The 16,130-nt window shown below is 46.3% G+C and overlaps 1 protein-coding gene across 1 annotated transcript in view; it reads left to right on the forward strand.

Annotated features, from left to right (window-relative positions):
• Nucleotides 1-16,130, forward strand: part of PIWIL4 (piwi like RNA-mediated gene silencing 4) — a 67,223-nt gene that overhangs the window by 16,076 nt on the left and 35,017 nt on the right. Inside the window, exon 9 of the mRNA XM_074956862.1 lies at nucleotides 1,760-1,883. Coding sequence (XP_074812963.1) covers nucleotides 1,760-1,883 — 124 coding nt within the window. The remainder of the gene's footprint in view (nucleotides 1-1,759; nucleotides 1,884-16,130) is intronic.

The following is a 16,130-nucleotide window of genomic DNA, read 5'->3' on the forward strand; positions in this document are numbered from 1 at the left end:
AAACATACATGTGTAAAAAATAAGTTGCGGTGAATTCCTAAGAATAATGATGTTTCACACTTACGCGGTACTTACATATTTGAAGCACTTTATGAACATTAATAAAATCATGAGTACACTTAGTGTGTGGCAAAAAGCATTTTCACACTCATCGCTACTGTATTGTATTCTATTAGTAAAAGTAATTTTAAATATCTAAAAATACTTAAATATCTAAAAATCTATATTACCAATGTACAATAAAACTAGAAATAGTCCCTTTTTATGTTTAATGTGCTTCAAAGCACATAAATGTGCTAATATGGAAAAAATCTGCTCATACTCTTAAGATGCTGCATGTACAATACACATTAAAAGGTGTTATATTTCATTAGTTCCAGTGCTGGGAACACAACTTTACAGTAGTTAGAATGTCATCCATCTTTGCCCTTGTTCATATGTTTGTTTAAGGGCAGGCTTACGTTTGGTCTTATTGCAGGCATCCTATCCTAATCACATTTTGAGACATTAGATCGAGGTAAAGTATTGCTGCTTTTCATTTAAAGGTTTAATTAGGCCAAAAGATAAAATTGGGACTGTTCACACTTGTTGGGTGCATTTGGCCTTGTACCTTCAATTATACTTTTCCTGAATGGTCTTATTGTTAGTGCCAGAGTAAATTCGGTAACTCCACTGATTTATACTGGTATAACTGATAACAGAATCTGGCCTTTCATTGTAATTATTGATGCAGCTATATAAAGTAGCTAGCTAGTCTGATACCTCCCTTTATTTCTACACGTATAAAGTCACTTTATACATTTTGATTCCATTTTCTCCTTTGTTAGTGTCTGAGTTGTATTGGAGGTGATGGTGAATTAGAACCTCTGTCTTTATAATATGAACTGGTTCTTTACAAATACAAGAAAATACAGAAAGGGAGGGATTGGCATGTTGATATGCAGAGAAGACAATATTTCATTCTTATCCCTTTTGGTTGGCCAGAAATCACTTTCACTGGAAGCAAAAGATTATTCTAAATACATGTGGAAACCAGAAAAGGAATATAGTAGGTGATGGTGGCGGCAGCATGAAAACCGTAGCAGAAAATATCATACAAGAAAACTTAAGATTCTGTACTGCTTTGTACCTTGTGTAGGTATTTAGACCTGTGTAAAATATTAGCCATTCCTATTTGGTAGCGATTAACAGTGGAGTCAGGCCCAATATCTTTCCAGAAAGTAGTTTTGAGTGATGTTAGAAGCACAGGATAAAAATGTAGGGCTAGATTCTCAGTGTACTGGACCTCACTCTCTGCCCTTCCCCCTAATCCTGGGGGCTGTTTTTGGCAACTGGTGCAATTTAGAACAGTCTCTGTTGTGAATTATGTCTAGTTAGCTATGGTTCCTGAGGATCCATCCCCTGAGCTGGGGATAGCTGAAGCACTGCCTGCTTCGGCTCTTGCACTGTATGCCCTATACATCGGGAGAGTAAGGAATGACTGGTTTAGAGGTATCTATGCCAGTTTTACCACACAGGAGTTCCTCTACACAAGAGGAATCCCATGTGGTTGGGAAAATCTGCTTTCCTTCTCCTTTGTACCTCTGGGGGAGGGGGGGTGTATCTCTATATGTGGACAAGTTTAATTTGGTCTTTATTGTACAGCCCAGAACACAGCCAGTGGAATACTTGCAGCTTATGAGCAGATTTGACTAATTATCTGGAATGTGGTGCAGTGTCTCCTGATTAACTTTTACCTCAATAATATTTCACCTTACAGCAGTATGATATAGTCCTGACTGACCTAAATCAGCCTGTGCTGGTTAGCCGATTGAAAAGTAAGCAGAATAGCACTGTTGAACCCCGTGTTGTCCACCTGATCCCTGAGCTGTGCTATCTAACAGGTAAACCACACTTAACTTATAAATCTTGTCTGATCCAGCAGCTAGGTAATGTAGGCTGACAGCAAAAGAGGACAGGGAGCACTTGGAATGGTATTTAATTAGCAAAATGACAGTATATTAAACATACTCTGATTCAGTATGATAGGGAAGCATGAGGCAGAACCAGACCTGGCTGCTGAAAATAGCTCCTTAGCTTGTGTGTCATATGGAAACTGCACTAGGGCCTCTGAGGGTATATCTACACAGTATTTGGGAGCGAGCCTCCCAGCCCGGCTGATAGAGCTAGCACAAACCTGAGTCTGTAAAAATAGCTGTTTGAGGTTTCAGCTTGGGCTGGAGCTCTGGTTCTGAAGCCTAGAGAGGAGGCAGGCTCGGAGATTTGCTGCTGTGGGCTGTGTAGACATACCCTTTTATTCAATTTGGGATGGGGTTGGAGAGAACCAAGCACTCCTAATGCCGAAAAGTCCTGGGTTAATTAGGCAAAGGAATATGACAGACACCAGTACCACCCCACTGCCCCCAACATAAGAGGTTCTCCTTATGCCATGCTAGGTCCCTGTGTTGGGGGGGGGCGGGGCAGTGAGGACCTAAGGAGGTGATAGGGACAAGTAACCCTCGCGCAATTAAACAATAATAGAATACCATTTATTTAAATATTTTTGGATGTTTTCTACATTTTCAAATATATTGATTTCAATTACAACACAGAATACAAAGTGTACAGTGCTTACTTTATATAATAATTTTTTTATTGCAAGTATTTGCACGGTAAAATAACCAAAAGAAATAGTATTTTTCGATTCCCGTAATACAAGTACTGTAGTACAATCTCTTTATCATGAAAGTTGAACTTACAAATGTAGAATTATGTACAAAAAAACTGCATTCACAAGTAAAATAATGTAAAATTTTAGAGCCTGCAAGTCCACTCAGTCCTACTTCTTGTTCAGCCAATTGCTCAAACAAACAAGTTTGTTTACATTTGCAGGAGATAATGCTGCCCGCTTCTTGTTTACAGTGTCACCTGAAAGTGAGAACAGGCATTCTCATGGCACTGTTGTAGCCGTCATCGCAAGATATTTATGTGCCAGATGCACTGAAGATTCATGTGTCCCTTCATGCTTCAACCACCATTCCAGGGGACATGCGTTCATGCTGATGATGGGTTCTGCTTTATAACGATCTAAAGCAGTGTGGGCTGACGCATGTTCATTTTCATTATCTGAGTCAGATGCCACCAGCAGAAGGTTGATTTTTTTTTTTTTTTGGTGGTTTGGGTTCTGTAGTTTCCGCATCAGAGTGTTGCTCTTTTAAGACGTCTGAAAGCACGCTCCACACCTCATCGCTCTCAGGTTTTGGAAGGCACTTCCGATTCTTAAGTCTTGGGTCGAGTGCTGTAGTTACCTTTAGAAATCTCACATTGGTACCTTCTTTGTGTTTTGTCAGATCTGCTGTGAAGGTGTTCTTAAAATGAACAACGTGCTGGGTCATCATCTGAGACTGCTATAACATGAAATATATGGCAGAATGCGGGTAAAACAGAGCAGGGGACATACTATTCTCCCCCAAGAAGTTCAGTCGCAGATGTAATTTTACGCATTTTTTTAACGAGCATCATCATCATGGAAGCATGGCCTCTGGAGTGGTGGCCGAAGAGTGAAGGGGCATACAAATGTTTAGCATATCTGACATGGAGGTACCTTGCAATGCCATTTACAAAAGTGCCATGCAAATGCCTGTTCTCATTTTCTGGTGACATTGTAAATAAGAGGAGGACAGCATTATCTCCTGTAAATATAAACAAACTTGTTTGTCTTAGCAATTGGCTGAACAAGAAGTAGGACTGAGTGGACTTATAGGCTCTGAAGTTTTACATTGTTTTATTTTTGAGTGCAGTTATGTAACAAAAAAAATCTAAGTTTCACTTTCATGACAAAGATTGCACTACAGTCAGTACTTGTATGAGGTGAATTGAAAAATACTATTTCTTTTGTTTATCATTTTTACAGTGCAAATATTTATAATAAAAAATAATATACTCTTGGATTTCAATTACAACACAGAATACAATATATATGAAAATGTAGAAAAACATCCAAAATATTTTATACATTTCAGTTGGTATTCTATTGTTTAGCAGTGCGATTAAAACTGCGATTAATTGCGATTAATTTTTTTTTGAGTTAATTGCGTGAGTTAACTGCAATTAATCAACAGTCCTAAACAGTTATTTAACTTAAACTAGAAACAGGAGCCTATATGAGATACGTCTAGGTATGTGTGTGCTTGGGCAATTAGCTTACCCTCACTGTTTGTTTCCTAATTTGTAAAATAAGGATAAATGATACCTATCATACAGGTGTGTTGAGAGGCTTAATTGGCTAGATCTTTTTTTGATTTAAAACTGTTGTAAATCAGGAGCAAATCAGTTGAAGTTCATAGGTTTACACCAGTGCAAGATCAGAATCAGGACCCTGGTGATCAGATAGTGCTTTGAAAATGTAAAATGCTACATAAATCCTAATTGTTATTTTGGAATTCGCTTCAGCCAACAGGTTCAACAGTGATCCGCATGACGGAGACTCAGATTCATTTTCTTATGTTTCAAGACAGTGATAGTCTTTTCAGTACTTTATATGCTATGTGGAGTTACATTATCTAAGGGAAGAGAAAAATTAAATTGTTATAGTGGGTTCTCATATGGGTCATTGTTAGTTTCTTTACAAGAGTTGTGTGTGTTTTCAGTTGACCATTTTATTCTGCCAGTATTTAGCAGTTATTTTCCTTGTCACTAAACAACTTCTTTAAATATTCATGAGTGAAGTGCTGTGTATATGCTGCACTGGGGAGAACTAGGCTTATATTTTAGATATTCAGGAAGTGGGAGAACTTTCACGTTTGCTTTGCAGAAAATGGAGGAGTTCTTCAAATGCTTGCTCATGTCAGTGCCATGTTAGGTGTGTGCGCCCCCTTGGCTGTTGGAGATTTTTGCCTTAGTGGTATCTGTAGGGCCAGCTCTGGCGCCTCCTGCAGCCTTGCGCTTTTGCACTGGTATATGAGGTGCCGTTAGCCCTGTGCCCTCTCAGTTCCTTCTTACTGCTCATGACAGTTGTTCTTGTGACTGCAAGCACTTACAGTGGTTCTCTTTCATAGTTTCTTGTATATAGTTGTTCAGTAGAGTTAGTATTTTGTAGTTAGTAAATTAGAGTTAGTTAATGGTCCCGTTAGGGACATTATCCTAGGCATGGGGCATGTCCTGGTCCCCGGGCTTCAAACCATGTTCCGCTTGCCATAAATCTGTGCTGATCAGTGACTCCTATGCAAGTTGTCTGAAGTGTTTGGGGGAGACGCACGTTTAAGATAAGTGCAGAATTCGTAAGAACTTTAGGCCAAGGACTCAAAAGGACAGAGGTATCTGTTTGAAAGCCCTCCTGATGGAGGCTGCTCTGATACCTGCCTCAGAACCATTCCATTCTGACTCTGCACTGGGCACGTTCTCATTGGTATGGAGTGCTCCACTGGCCCTGGGCTCACCCTGGCACAATTTGCCATCGCTGATGCCAAGAAAGAGGTGCAAAAAACAGCAGGAGTGTTCCCCGGTGCTGAGCAAGGACAGGAAAGGGAGGGCAGGTAAAGGACCCATGTTTGGCCACCTGCCTTCGGTGGAGTGGCAAGGGGCAGCCTCTTCATCAAGGGCCCTGAGCCCACCCAGGGAACTACCTCAGACTCCTGGGAGCGGTAGGGGACCCGTACATATAACAGTTCCTTCGACGTGGAAGCATTTCAAGCAGCCAGGGACCTGATGGCCCTCCCAGTACCGCCTATGCAACGGGCTCTCCAGTCAGCGGCAGAGTGAGCGAAGGCTCCTCCTTCCAAATGGAAGCTCTCCATGGGACCACCGCACTCGGGCACTCGGTTGTTGCCAGTCCCGGAGTCACGGCACCAGTCCTTCACATTACGGCCCTGATTTCCTATACCACAACCACAGTCTCCGATCCCGCGGCCCAGGTCTCTGGCTCTATGTTCACGCTCTCCCGCTTCATGATGTGGCTCACTGACCTTGCAATGTCAGTCCCCACTCTCCCGGTATCAGCTGCCCTCCTCTCGGCAACAGTTGTGATGCTGCAGCACCAATTGCTGACCCCTCGAAGGTCCTCAACGTGGTCTCCAGCTCGGCGCCACTCTCCACCATTTCGACTCCAGTCCCTGCCTAAGCAGTACGTTCTCCGGAACGCTGCCAGTCACCTTCCTCGCAGCTCTGCTTTCTGGCCTCCTGTCAGGGCTGACTGAGGGAGGCACCAACTGCCCTGCCATGGTCCCCGAGAGAGGAGTCTTCCTTGGAGTCAGAGGGGGAGTTCAGTTCGCAGCCACAGAAGCATTGGTCAGCCTGGACACCGGACTTTAGAGCTGGACCTGCAGCTCCCCATGATACCAGGCCTGTACTCTCACCAATCATCCGCAGCCACTTCCAACAAGCGGTCTGCGGCACCGCCTACACTGGTGCAGAAGCCAGATTTGGTCTCTGATGCTGGTACTGAAGGGCAAGTGTCAGTTTCAAGGGAGACTTCCCCGGTAGAAGGTGCCACAGCCCCTCCCTGGTATTGTCTTCATCCTCCTCATCCCCGGATGAAGCAGTTGCAGGTCTCTCCCACCAGATGACTTTCGGCCTACCAGGAGGCGCTCATAGAGCCAACACATAGCCTCTTTGACATCCTGGTGGCTGCAGCACTCTCTAAGGTTGCACTGCCAGTGCATGAAGGGGTGCTGAAAGTGGTCAAGGCCCTTTGGCAGACCCCGTCCCCTTTGCCACCAATGTCTAAGAGGGTATGTGATGTTACGAGTGTAATATAATATCTCATTGAAAGATGACAGGGCCAGAAAGAGTTAATTAACTCACCGACTGACCTGACCCATGGCCGAAATTTAGAGACTGGTTAGGAAGATATGTAAATGAATAGAGCTTTGAAATGCAAGCCTGTATTATTGTTAGAGATAGAAGAGATGTTTGCTCAGGTCTTGTGATGTAAACAAACAAGTTTTGTCTATTGCTATAGCTTTGATTCAAAGATCAAAAAAGAATATTAACATATATTTGAGTGAAATAATAGTATTGTCTGTGTCTCTTTGAAGGTTGTTATAACCTGTGTCTGATCTGTTTAATGGATAAATTATCCTGGGCTAATTGCCATGATGTTTGGAAGAAGGAATGTTAAGCCTATTCTTTTCTCAGGCCAAAAGGCTGCAGGAAATGTATAAAAATCTTGGGACACGATCCTTCTTCATCTCAGATCTGCTTTGGGTTTCAAGAGGGGGAACCTTAAGCCATAAGGATTGAGATCCCCAGTCACTGACTGGAGTCACCCCGAATATGGACATTTGACTATACCCTATGGACTATTTCTAAAAGGACTTTTGGCAACTATAAGCTCATATGTGCTATGTATCTGAACCTCAAGAATTCAATTCAAGTCTGTATGTATCTTGATCTTTTAACCAACATTCTCTTTTTTTTCTTTTTTAATAAATTTTAGTTTAGTTAATAAGAATTGACTATAAGCGTGTATTTTGGGTAAGATCTGAGTTACAATTTGTCCTGGGTATGAGGCTTGGTCCTTTGGGGTCAGGAGAACCTTTTCTTTTATACGATGAAATAAGATTTTCAAAATTTATCATCATATGTTTGACATATGTGTCTGGATGGAGGCCTGAGGCTGGGTACTTTAAGTGAACTGCATTATTTGGACTTCTGAGTAACCAGTGAGGTACTATAGAAGCTGTTTTGTGCTGGCTTGGTAAATCTAAGTACTGGAATATCCACCAGCATTTAGGGTTTGTCTGCCCCGTTCTATTTGGAGTTCACCCTGATTGAGTGACCTCAGCTGGCTCCCACAGGCAGCACCGTCACAGGGCAGAAAAGAAATTTTATGAGCTTGACAAGTGCTACGAATACTTATATTCACACCCGCCTCCAGCATCTCTGGTAGCGTCTGCTGCAAATGAGCAGGACAGGCAAAAGCCATGCCTAAAAACAAGGACGCTAGAAAACTGGACCTCTTTGGGAGAAAAATTTATTTTACTGCCAGGCTCCAACCTAGAATATCTAACCAGCAAGCATTGTTGGGGAGATATAATTTCAATATCTTGGATTCGTTGAGTAAACTCCCTGCCACAAGAACTTGGACAGGAATTCACGTCCATCCTGAAGGAGGGTAGAACGGTAGCCAGAGCCTCTCTCCAGATGGCGTTGGATGTGGCTGATTCGGTGACCAGGTCAATGGCCTCTGCTATATCCATGAGTCGCAACTTATGGCTGTCCCAAGAAGTGCAGCAGCCCATTCAGGACCTTCCATTTGAGGGCAAAGCTTTGTTTTCAGAGTAAATGGATACCAGGCTGCACAGACTGAAAGATTCTTGTATCATGCTTCGCTCCTTGGGACTGTACATGCCGCAGGCCGACATTTCCGGCCGCCTCCACTGCCTAGATTCTCGGGTCCGCCACAGAAGAGCTCCTACAAGAGAAGGGAGAGACACAAAGCTGTTAAATGTTATCCCACCCCATCCTCCTCAGCTGCCCAGTTGGGGCCCGTGCGACACTCAGGTGGCCCATGGCAGGCATTTTGAGGGTGCTCCCGAGGACAGTATTTCAGTCTGGCCCTGGGATCCATCCCTTCTCCTGTTTCTGAACTGCTTGTCTCCTTTCCTCACTGCATGGGCGTTGGGTGCTCAACACCATTACAACTGGCTACACTCTGCAGTTTTCCTCCATCCCTCCTCACTCTCCCTTTTCAGGGACGCTTCTCATGAGCAGCACCTTGTCCAGGAGGTGGAAACCCTCCTACAGATAGGAGCCATAGAGGAAGTTCCTCAAAATATGAGGGGAAAGGGAATTTATTCCCAGTATTTCCTAATCCCAAAGGCAGCTTTAGACCCATCCTAGACCTGCATCGCCTCAACAAATATGTCAAGAAGTTGAAGTTTTGCATGGTCTCCCTGGCCTCCATCATCCCCTCTTTTGATCCATTTCCTGTTTCCACATTTCTGTTTTCCATGAACACAGGAGATTCCTCCGATTCATAGTGGGCCGATGCCATTTACAATTCATGGTGCTTCTCTTCGACCTTTTGTCTGCTATGAGGGTCTTCACAAAGTGTATAGTAGTAGTGGCCGCTTACCCGAGACGTCAAGGGGTATAGATCTACACATACCTCGATGACTGACTTGTCAGAGGCAGATCACGAGCACAGGTTCAGCACAGCCTCAGTCTGGTGCTGGCCACCTGTCAGGATCTGGGCCCACTTATAAACTAGCGGAAATCAACCCTGACCCCAGTTCAGGAGACAGAGTTTATAGGGGCAGCACTCAATTCTACTCAGGCCAGGGCCTTTCTGCCAGAGTCCCTGTTCCGAGCCATGTTGGACCTCATCACACATGTAAGAGCCCACCCGCTCAAGACTGCTCAGGTATGCCTCAAGGCTCTGGGCCATATGACAGCATGTACTTAAGTGGTCCAGCATGCACGTCTATGCTTCAAGCTCCTGCAGACGTGGCTGGTGTTGGTTTATGCTCCTGGCAGACATAATTTGGATCTAGTGGTCACAGTCCCATCGCACATCCTGTCATCCCTGACCTGGTGGATGGACCCCCGATCAGTGTTGGAAGGAATTCTCTTCGTGGCCCAATCTCCATCGATAACATTGGTCTCCAGTGCTTTGGATCTGGGGTGGAGAGCCCAACTCGATGACCTCAGCACGCAAGGTCTTTGGTCACAGGAGGATCATGCCCTCCATATAAATGTTAAGGAATTCAGGGCTATATGCTTGGCCTGCCAGGTGTTTCTTCCTTACCTGAGGGGCAGAGTGGTTCAAATCCTGATGGACAGTACTGGCGTGATGTTCTATATCAACAAGCAAGGTGGAGCTCTCTCGTCAGCTCTATGCCAAGAGGCTCTCCAGTTATGGGATTTCTGTGTACAGCATGCCATTCATCTCGTGGCATCACACCTTCTGGGTGTCAGGAATGTGCTGGCAGATCTCCTCAGGAGGTCCTCTCATCTTGCTACGAGTGGTCACTCCACCCAGAGGCAGTCAGTGTGATCTTCCAGAGGTGGGGGACTTCCTAGGTGGACCTGTTGGCATCCAGGCAGAACAGAAAGTGTCACCAGTTCTGCTCGACCTGCAGGCTCACCAGAGGTTCCCTCTCTGATGCCTTCCTACTTCCATGGATGGAGTCACTACTATACACCTTTCCGCCAGTATCTCTGGTTCTTCTTCAAGTGCTTGCTCATGTTGATTCCATTCTAGGTGTACGCACGCCCATGTGCGTGGCTGTCTGAGATTTTTGCCTTAGCGGTACCCGTAGGGTCGGATGTGGTGCCCTCTGGAGTGCTTTGCCCCTGGTGCAGTATATCAGGTACTGCTGGCCCTACACCCTCTCAGTTCCTTCCTACCGCCCATGGTTGTCAGTCGGAGTGCCTTCCTTGCTCGTCAAGGACTTGTGGTTACTTCCTTTGGACTTTGTGCGTTTTGGCTTTGTGTATAGTTATCTTTAGTGTTAAATACCTGTTAATTGTAGTAGTTAGTGTTAGTAGCTAGGTCCCAGCGGGGACTTTGCCCTGGGTGAGGCATGCCCCAGTCTCTGGGCTCTAAGCACTGCGACTCCTGTAACAGGCCTATGCCTATTAGCGACCCCCACGGCGGCTGTCTCAAGTGCTTGGGGGAAACGCACGTTAAAGAGCGGTGCCATATTTGTAAGAACTTTGAGCCTTGCACACAGAAGGAGAGAGACATCAGGCTTAGAGCCCTCCTTATGGAGTCCACCCAGCTCCCAAGCCATCTTGGCACGAATCTCCCAGCACCTCAACATCAGCGCGAAGTGTGCCACCGGGGCCCTCTTGACACTGCTCCATGTTGCCGTTGCCGAAGAAAAGGGCCAAGAAGCACGGTTCCCCGGCACCAACGAAGAAGGGCCAGTTGGCTGTGAACAAGAAGTGAGCCCCGAGCCGCCTGCCTACACCGGAGCCCTGCTGTCAGCCCTCCCTGGTCGGGGCCGTCAGCCTGACAAAAGGTCCTGCTTCGACTTCTGTGAGCGGAACTGGACCTGCTTCCCTGCTGGCACTGATCCCGAAGGCCCAGGCGTTGAAGGAGCACAGGCCTCCGCCCACGCAACCAGAGCCACCAGTGCCGCAGCCTTTGGCTAAGGCTCCCCAAGAGGGCAAAGCAGCTGACAAGGCTCCTCAAGAAGCGGTGGAGCACCGCCAATCCCTTGAGACAATGGCACGCTCTCCACCGCCAGTCGCCAATGCCGATGTTGAGATTGACAAGGACTTACCACTGGTTGCCAGCTCCACAGTCTCCGTGGTCTCAATGTGGCTCTCTGGGAGGGAGGCGCCAGTCCCCATATTACTGACGCCAGTCACCGTCCCCAAGATCGTCATCCCGGCGCCATTCCCAGTCACTGACACTGTGGGAACAATCTCCTTCCTGCCTCCAATCTCCTTGGCACTGCACCTGCTCACCATACTGTCAGCACCAGTCCTCTCGGCCGGGGAACTGATCTCCGGTATCAGTGGTCTCTAGGCAGACCCAGGCATTGATAGCCCCTCCATCGTCTCTGGAAGGGAGCTCCTCTGGTACCAAGGGCCGCTTCAGCCTGTCACCCTGGCCTCAGCAGCAGGACTGGGCGTCAGAGCCGACAGCAGTGGCAGCTGGACAGTGACAGCCAGGGCAGTGGCCTGCTCAGTGGCAGTGTTGGAATGTCTGGGGGGTTTCAGTCATGGCGATGCCCCCATCGGTCCATTTGTTGGCCACCGCCATGGAACAGCGGCCTCTGGCACCGGGCCTGGCACCAGAGGAGCACCCGGTGGCCGACCCTCCAGAGGCTGTGCCTACCTCCAACCCATCCTCCCCAGCAGAGGAGGAGGAACAGGCCCCCCTCCGCCCATACAGTTGTCCTCGTACTCCCCGGATGAGGCGGTCACGGGCCCATCCAGCGCCAGCCCACCTGATGACTTTAAGGACCACCAGGCCCTGCTCCAGCGCTGATATTGGAACCCTCCTCCCCCCCCCCGGTTCAAAGTCCAGCTGCTGCTCCACCCAGCCTTTTTACCAAAAGTGGTCTCACAGTTCCATGGTCATCAGGACACGTTTCTACTGGTGTTCTTTCCGAAACCTCACAAACCCAGCAAGGAGCGCAGGTTGCATACTCTGAATGTTAGATGAGCCTTGGCCTTCTACATCGAAAGAACTAGACCCTTCCATAAGTTGGCACAGCTCTTTGTCGCAGTGGCAGACAGTATGAAAGGTCTGCCGATCTCCTCAGAGAATTTCCTTGTAGATAACCACCTGCATCAAGTTTTGTTATGAACAAGCAAAGGTATCACCACTAGCGATTGTATCTGCTCACTCCACCAAAGCGCAAGCCTCATCAGCAGCCTTCCTCACACAGGTGCCAATTCAAGACATCTGCAGAGCCGCTACTTGGTCTTGAGTCCGTGCCTTTGCATCCCATTATAACATCACCCAGCAGGCTCGGAACGATGTCAGCTTTGGCAGAGCAGTGTTGCAAACAGCACATCCGACAACTCTGAGCCCACCTCCAGGGGGATACTGCTTGTGAGTCACCAAACATGGAATCGGCATGAGCAAGCACTCGAAAAAGAAAAGACGGTTACTAATCATAGAATGGAATATCAGGGTTGGAAGGGACCTCAGGAGGTCATCTAGTCCAACCCTCTGCTCAAAGCAGGACCAATTCCCAACTAAATCATCCCAGCCAGGGCTTTGTCAAGCCTGACCTTAAAAACCTCTAAGGAAGGAGATTCCGCCACCTCCCTAGGTAACACATTCCAGTGCTTCACCACCCTCCTAGTGAAAAAGTTTTTCCTAATATCCAACCTAAACCTCCCCCACTGCAACTTGAGACCATTACTCCTTGTTCTGTCATCTGCTACCACTGAGAACAGTCTCGATCCATTCTCTTTGGAACCCCCTTTCAGGTAGTTGAAAGCAGCTATCAAATCCCCCCTCATTCTTCTCTTCTGCAGACTAAACAATCCCAGTTCCCTCAGCCTCTCCTCCATAAGTCATGTGTTCCAGACCCCTAATCATTTTTGTTGCCCTCCGCTGGACATTTTCCAGTTTTTCCACATCCTTCTTGTAGTGTGGGGCCCAAAACTGGACACAGTACTCCAGATGAGGCCTCACCAATGTTGAATAGAGGGGAACGATCACGTCCCTCGATCTGCTGGCAGTGCCCCTACTTATACATCCCAAAATGCCATTGGCCTTCTTGGCAACAAGGGCACACTGTTGACTCATATCCAGCTTCTCATCCACTGTAACCCCCAGGTCCTTTTCTGCAGAACTGCTGCCTAACCATTCAGTCCCTCGTCTGTAGCGGTGCATGGGATTCTTCCATCCTAAGTGCAGAACTCTGCGCTTGTCCTTGTTGAACCTCATCAGATTTCTTTTAGCCCAATCCTCTAATTTGTCTAGGTCCCTCTGTATCCTATCCCTACCCTCCAGTGTATCTACCTCTCCTCCCAGTTTAGTGTCATCTGCAAACTTGCTGAGGGTGCAATCCACGCCATCGTCCAGATCGTTAATGAAGATATTGAACAAAACTGGCCCGAGGACCAACCCTTGGGGCACTCCACTTGATACCGGCTACCAACTAGACATGGAGCCATTGATCACTACCCGTTGAGCCCGACAATCTACCCGGCTTTCTATCCACCTTATACTCCATTCATCCAGCCCATACTTCTTTAACTTGCTGGCAAGAATACTGTGGGAGACCGTGTCAAAAGCTTTGCTAAAGTCAAGGAACAACACGTCCACCGCTTTCCCCTCATCCACAGAGCCAGTTATCTCGTTATAGAAGGCAATTAGATTAGTCAGGCATGACTTGCCCTTAGTGAATCCATGCTGACTGTTCCTGATCACTTTCCTCTCCTCTAAGTGCTTCAGAATTGGTTCCTTGAGGACCTGCTCCATGATTTTTCCAGGGACTGAGGTGAGGCTGACTGGCCTGTAGTTCCCAGGATCCTCCTTCTTCCCTTTTTTAAAGATTGGCACTACATTAGCCTTTTTTCAGACGTCCGGGACTTCCCCCGATCGCCATGAGTTTTCAAAGATAATGGCCAATGGCTCTGCAATCACATCCGCCAACTCCTTTAGCGCTCTTGGTGCAGCGCATCCAGCCCCATGGACTTGTGCTCGTCCAGCTTTTCTAAATAGTCCCGAACCACTTTTTTCTCCACAGAGAGCTGGTCACCTCCTCCCCATGCTGTGCTGGCCAGTGCAGCAGTCTAGGAGCTGACCTTGTTCGTGAAGACAGAGGCAAAAAAAGCATTGAGTACATTAGCTTTTTCCACATCCTCTGTCAGTAGGTTGCCTCCCTCATTCAGTAAGGTGCCCACACTTTCCTTGTCTTTCTTCTTGTTGCTAACATACCTGAAGAAACCCTTCTTGTTACTGTTAACATCTTTTGCTAGCTGCAACTCCAGGTGTGATTTGGCCTTCCTGATTTCACTCCTGCATGCCCGAGCAATATTTTTATACTCTTCCCTGGTCATTTGTCCAATCTTCCACTTCTTGTAAGCTTCTTTTTTGTGTTTAAGATCAGCAAGGATTTCACTGTTAAGCCAAGGTGGTCGCCTGCCATATTTACTATTCTTTCTACACATCGGGCTGGTTTGTCCCTGTAACCTCAATAAGGATTCTTTAAAATACAGCCAGCTCTCCTGGACTCCTTTCCCCCTCATGTTATTCTCCCAGGGGATCCTGCCCATCAGTTCCCTGAGGGAGTCAAAATCTGCTTTTCTGAAGTCCAGGGTCCGTATTCTGCTGCTCTCCTTTCTTCCCTGTGTCACTCACCTTTTGTAAATGTTGTTCTTTGAGATGTGTTCCTCATGTCCATTCCATGACTCACCCTCCTTCCCCTCTGTCGGAGTTGACAGCAAGCAAGAACTGAGAGAGCGCAAGGCAGGCAGCGCCTCATATACCAGCACATGAGCGTAGGGCTCCTTGGGGCCCTACAGGGCTGGCAAAAATCTCCAGCAGCCGTGCATGTCGGCGCACGAACACCTAGAATGGAATGGATGTGAGCAACACATCTTGAACAACAGTTATGAAAGATTAGTAATCATCTTTTACCTGCAATCTACTTACAAACTATTATATACTTACAAACTATTATACACTTAAAACAACATATTTGTAAATTGCATCTAGAGCTGGCATCCAGAGCTGCTATGAAGATGGAATAAATAGCATAAGCCTCTTTACTAAAGAAATTTCTCTTTGCTGCATATGAGACAATGATCAGAAATAAGCAGCCTCTCACTTCTCAGCTATTTCTTTTAGGAGATGGACATCTCTCACTGATTTAATCTGGGGTAACTACACTAAAAGCATATTGAGCATTGCTCCTTGTCAGTTTCAGACTGGACAAGAGCATGGGTCTGGCATAACTTAAGGTTCACAAATTGGCAACAGTATGAAACATAGCAGAAAATTATACACTTTTTGGATTGATACTCACTTTGAAACAAATCAAAATCCCTATATACAGCAGGCCACGTTTTGCTTTCAGTTACGCAGCTTTAAATGTGGAGGAACTCCATTGGCTTATTGTCAATTTCACGTTGCATTCATACTAAGACACTGGCCAGGGTTGTGAAGACCAGGAATACTTTTTGAAGAGTGTATATTTGTATAAATTAAGGAGGCCTCAAATAGATTACACTGTCTCAGTGACAACTTGTGAAAACACTCAAGGCTGCACAATACATGCACCAAAATGTTGATGTAAATCTAAAAGAAAAACTACAGCAGTGACCTGAGGTTTACAGTTTTTGGTGGAAGGGGTTACTGCTATTATCAATTTGGACACTTCATCTACTGCTTTCCCCTTTATTGGGCAAACCGCTTTTATGTCACTTTTTTTGGCAATAAATTCAACATCATGCATGCCAAAAGAATAACCTGCATTCTTTCAAGCTTGATAGCAGATGTCATCTTTTAACTTACAAGCTAAGAGCTCCATAGGTAGCATCTGTCCACCCAGGAATTTGAACCATTTAACTTTGGGCTTGTCTTCACTACCGGGGTAAGTCGACTTAAGTTGTGCTACTCCAGCTACTTTATTCATGTAGCTGGAGTCAACGTAGCTTAGGTCAGCTTGCCCCGGTATGTTCACTGCACTGTGTTGATGGGAGATCCTGTCTGGTCAACTTACCTTAATCTT

The sequence above is a fragment of the Natator depressus genome, chromosome 1 (genome assembly GCF_965152275.1).
Source record: "Natator depressus isolate rNatDep1 chromosome 1, rNatDep2.hap1, whole genome shotgun sequence".
Classification (NCBI taxonomy): domain Eukaryota; kingdom Metazoa; phylum Chordata; order Testudines; family Cheloniidae; genus Natator; species Natator depressus.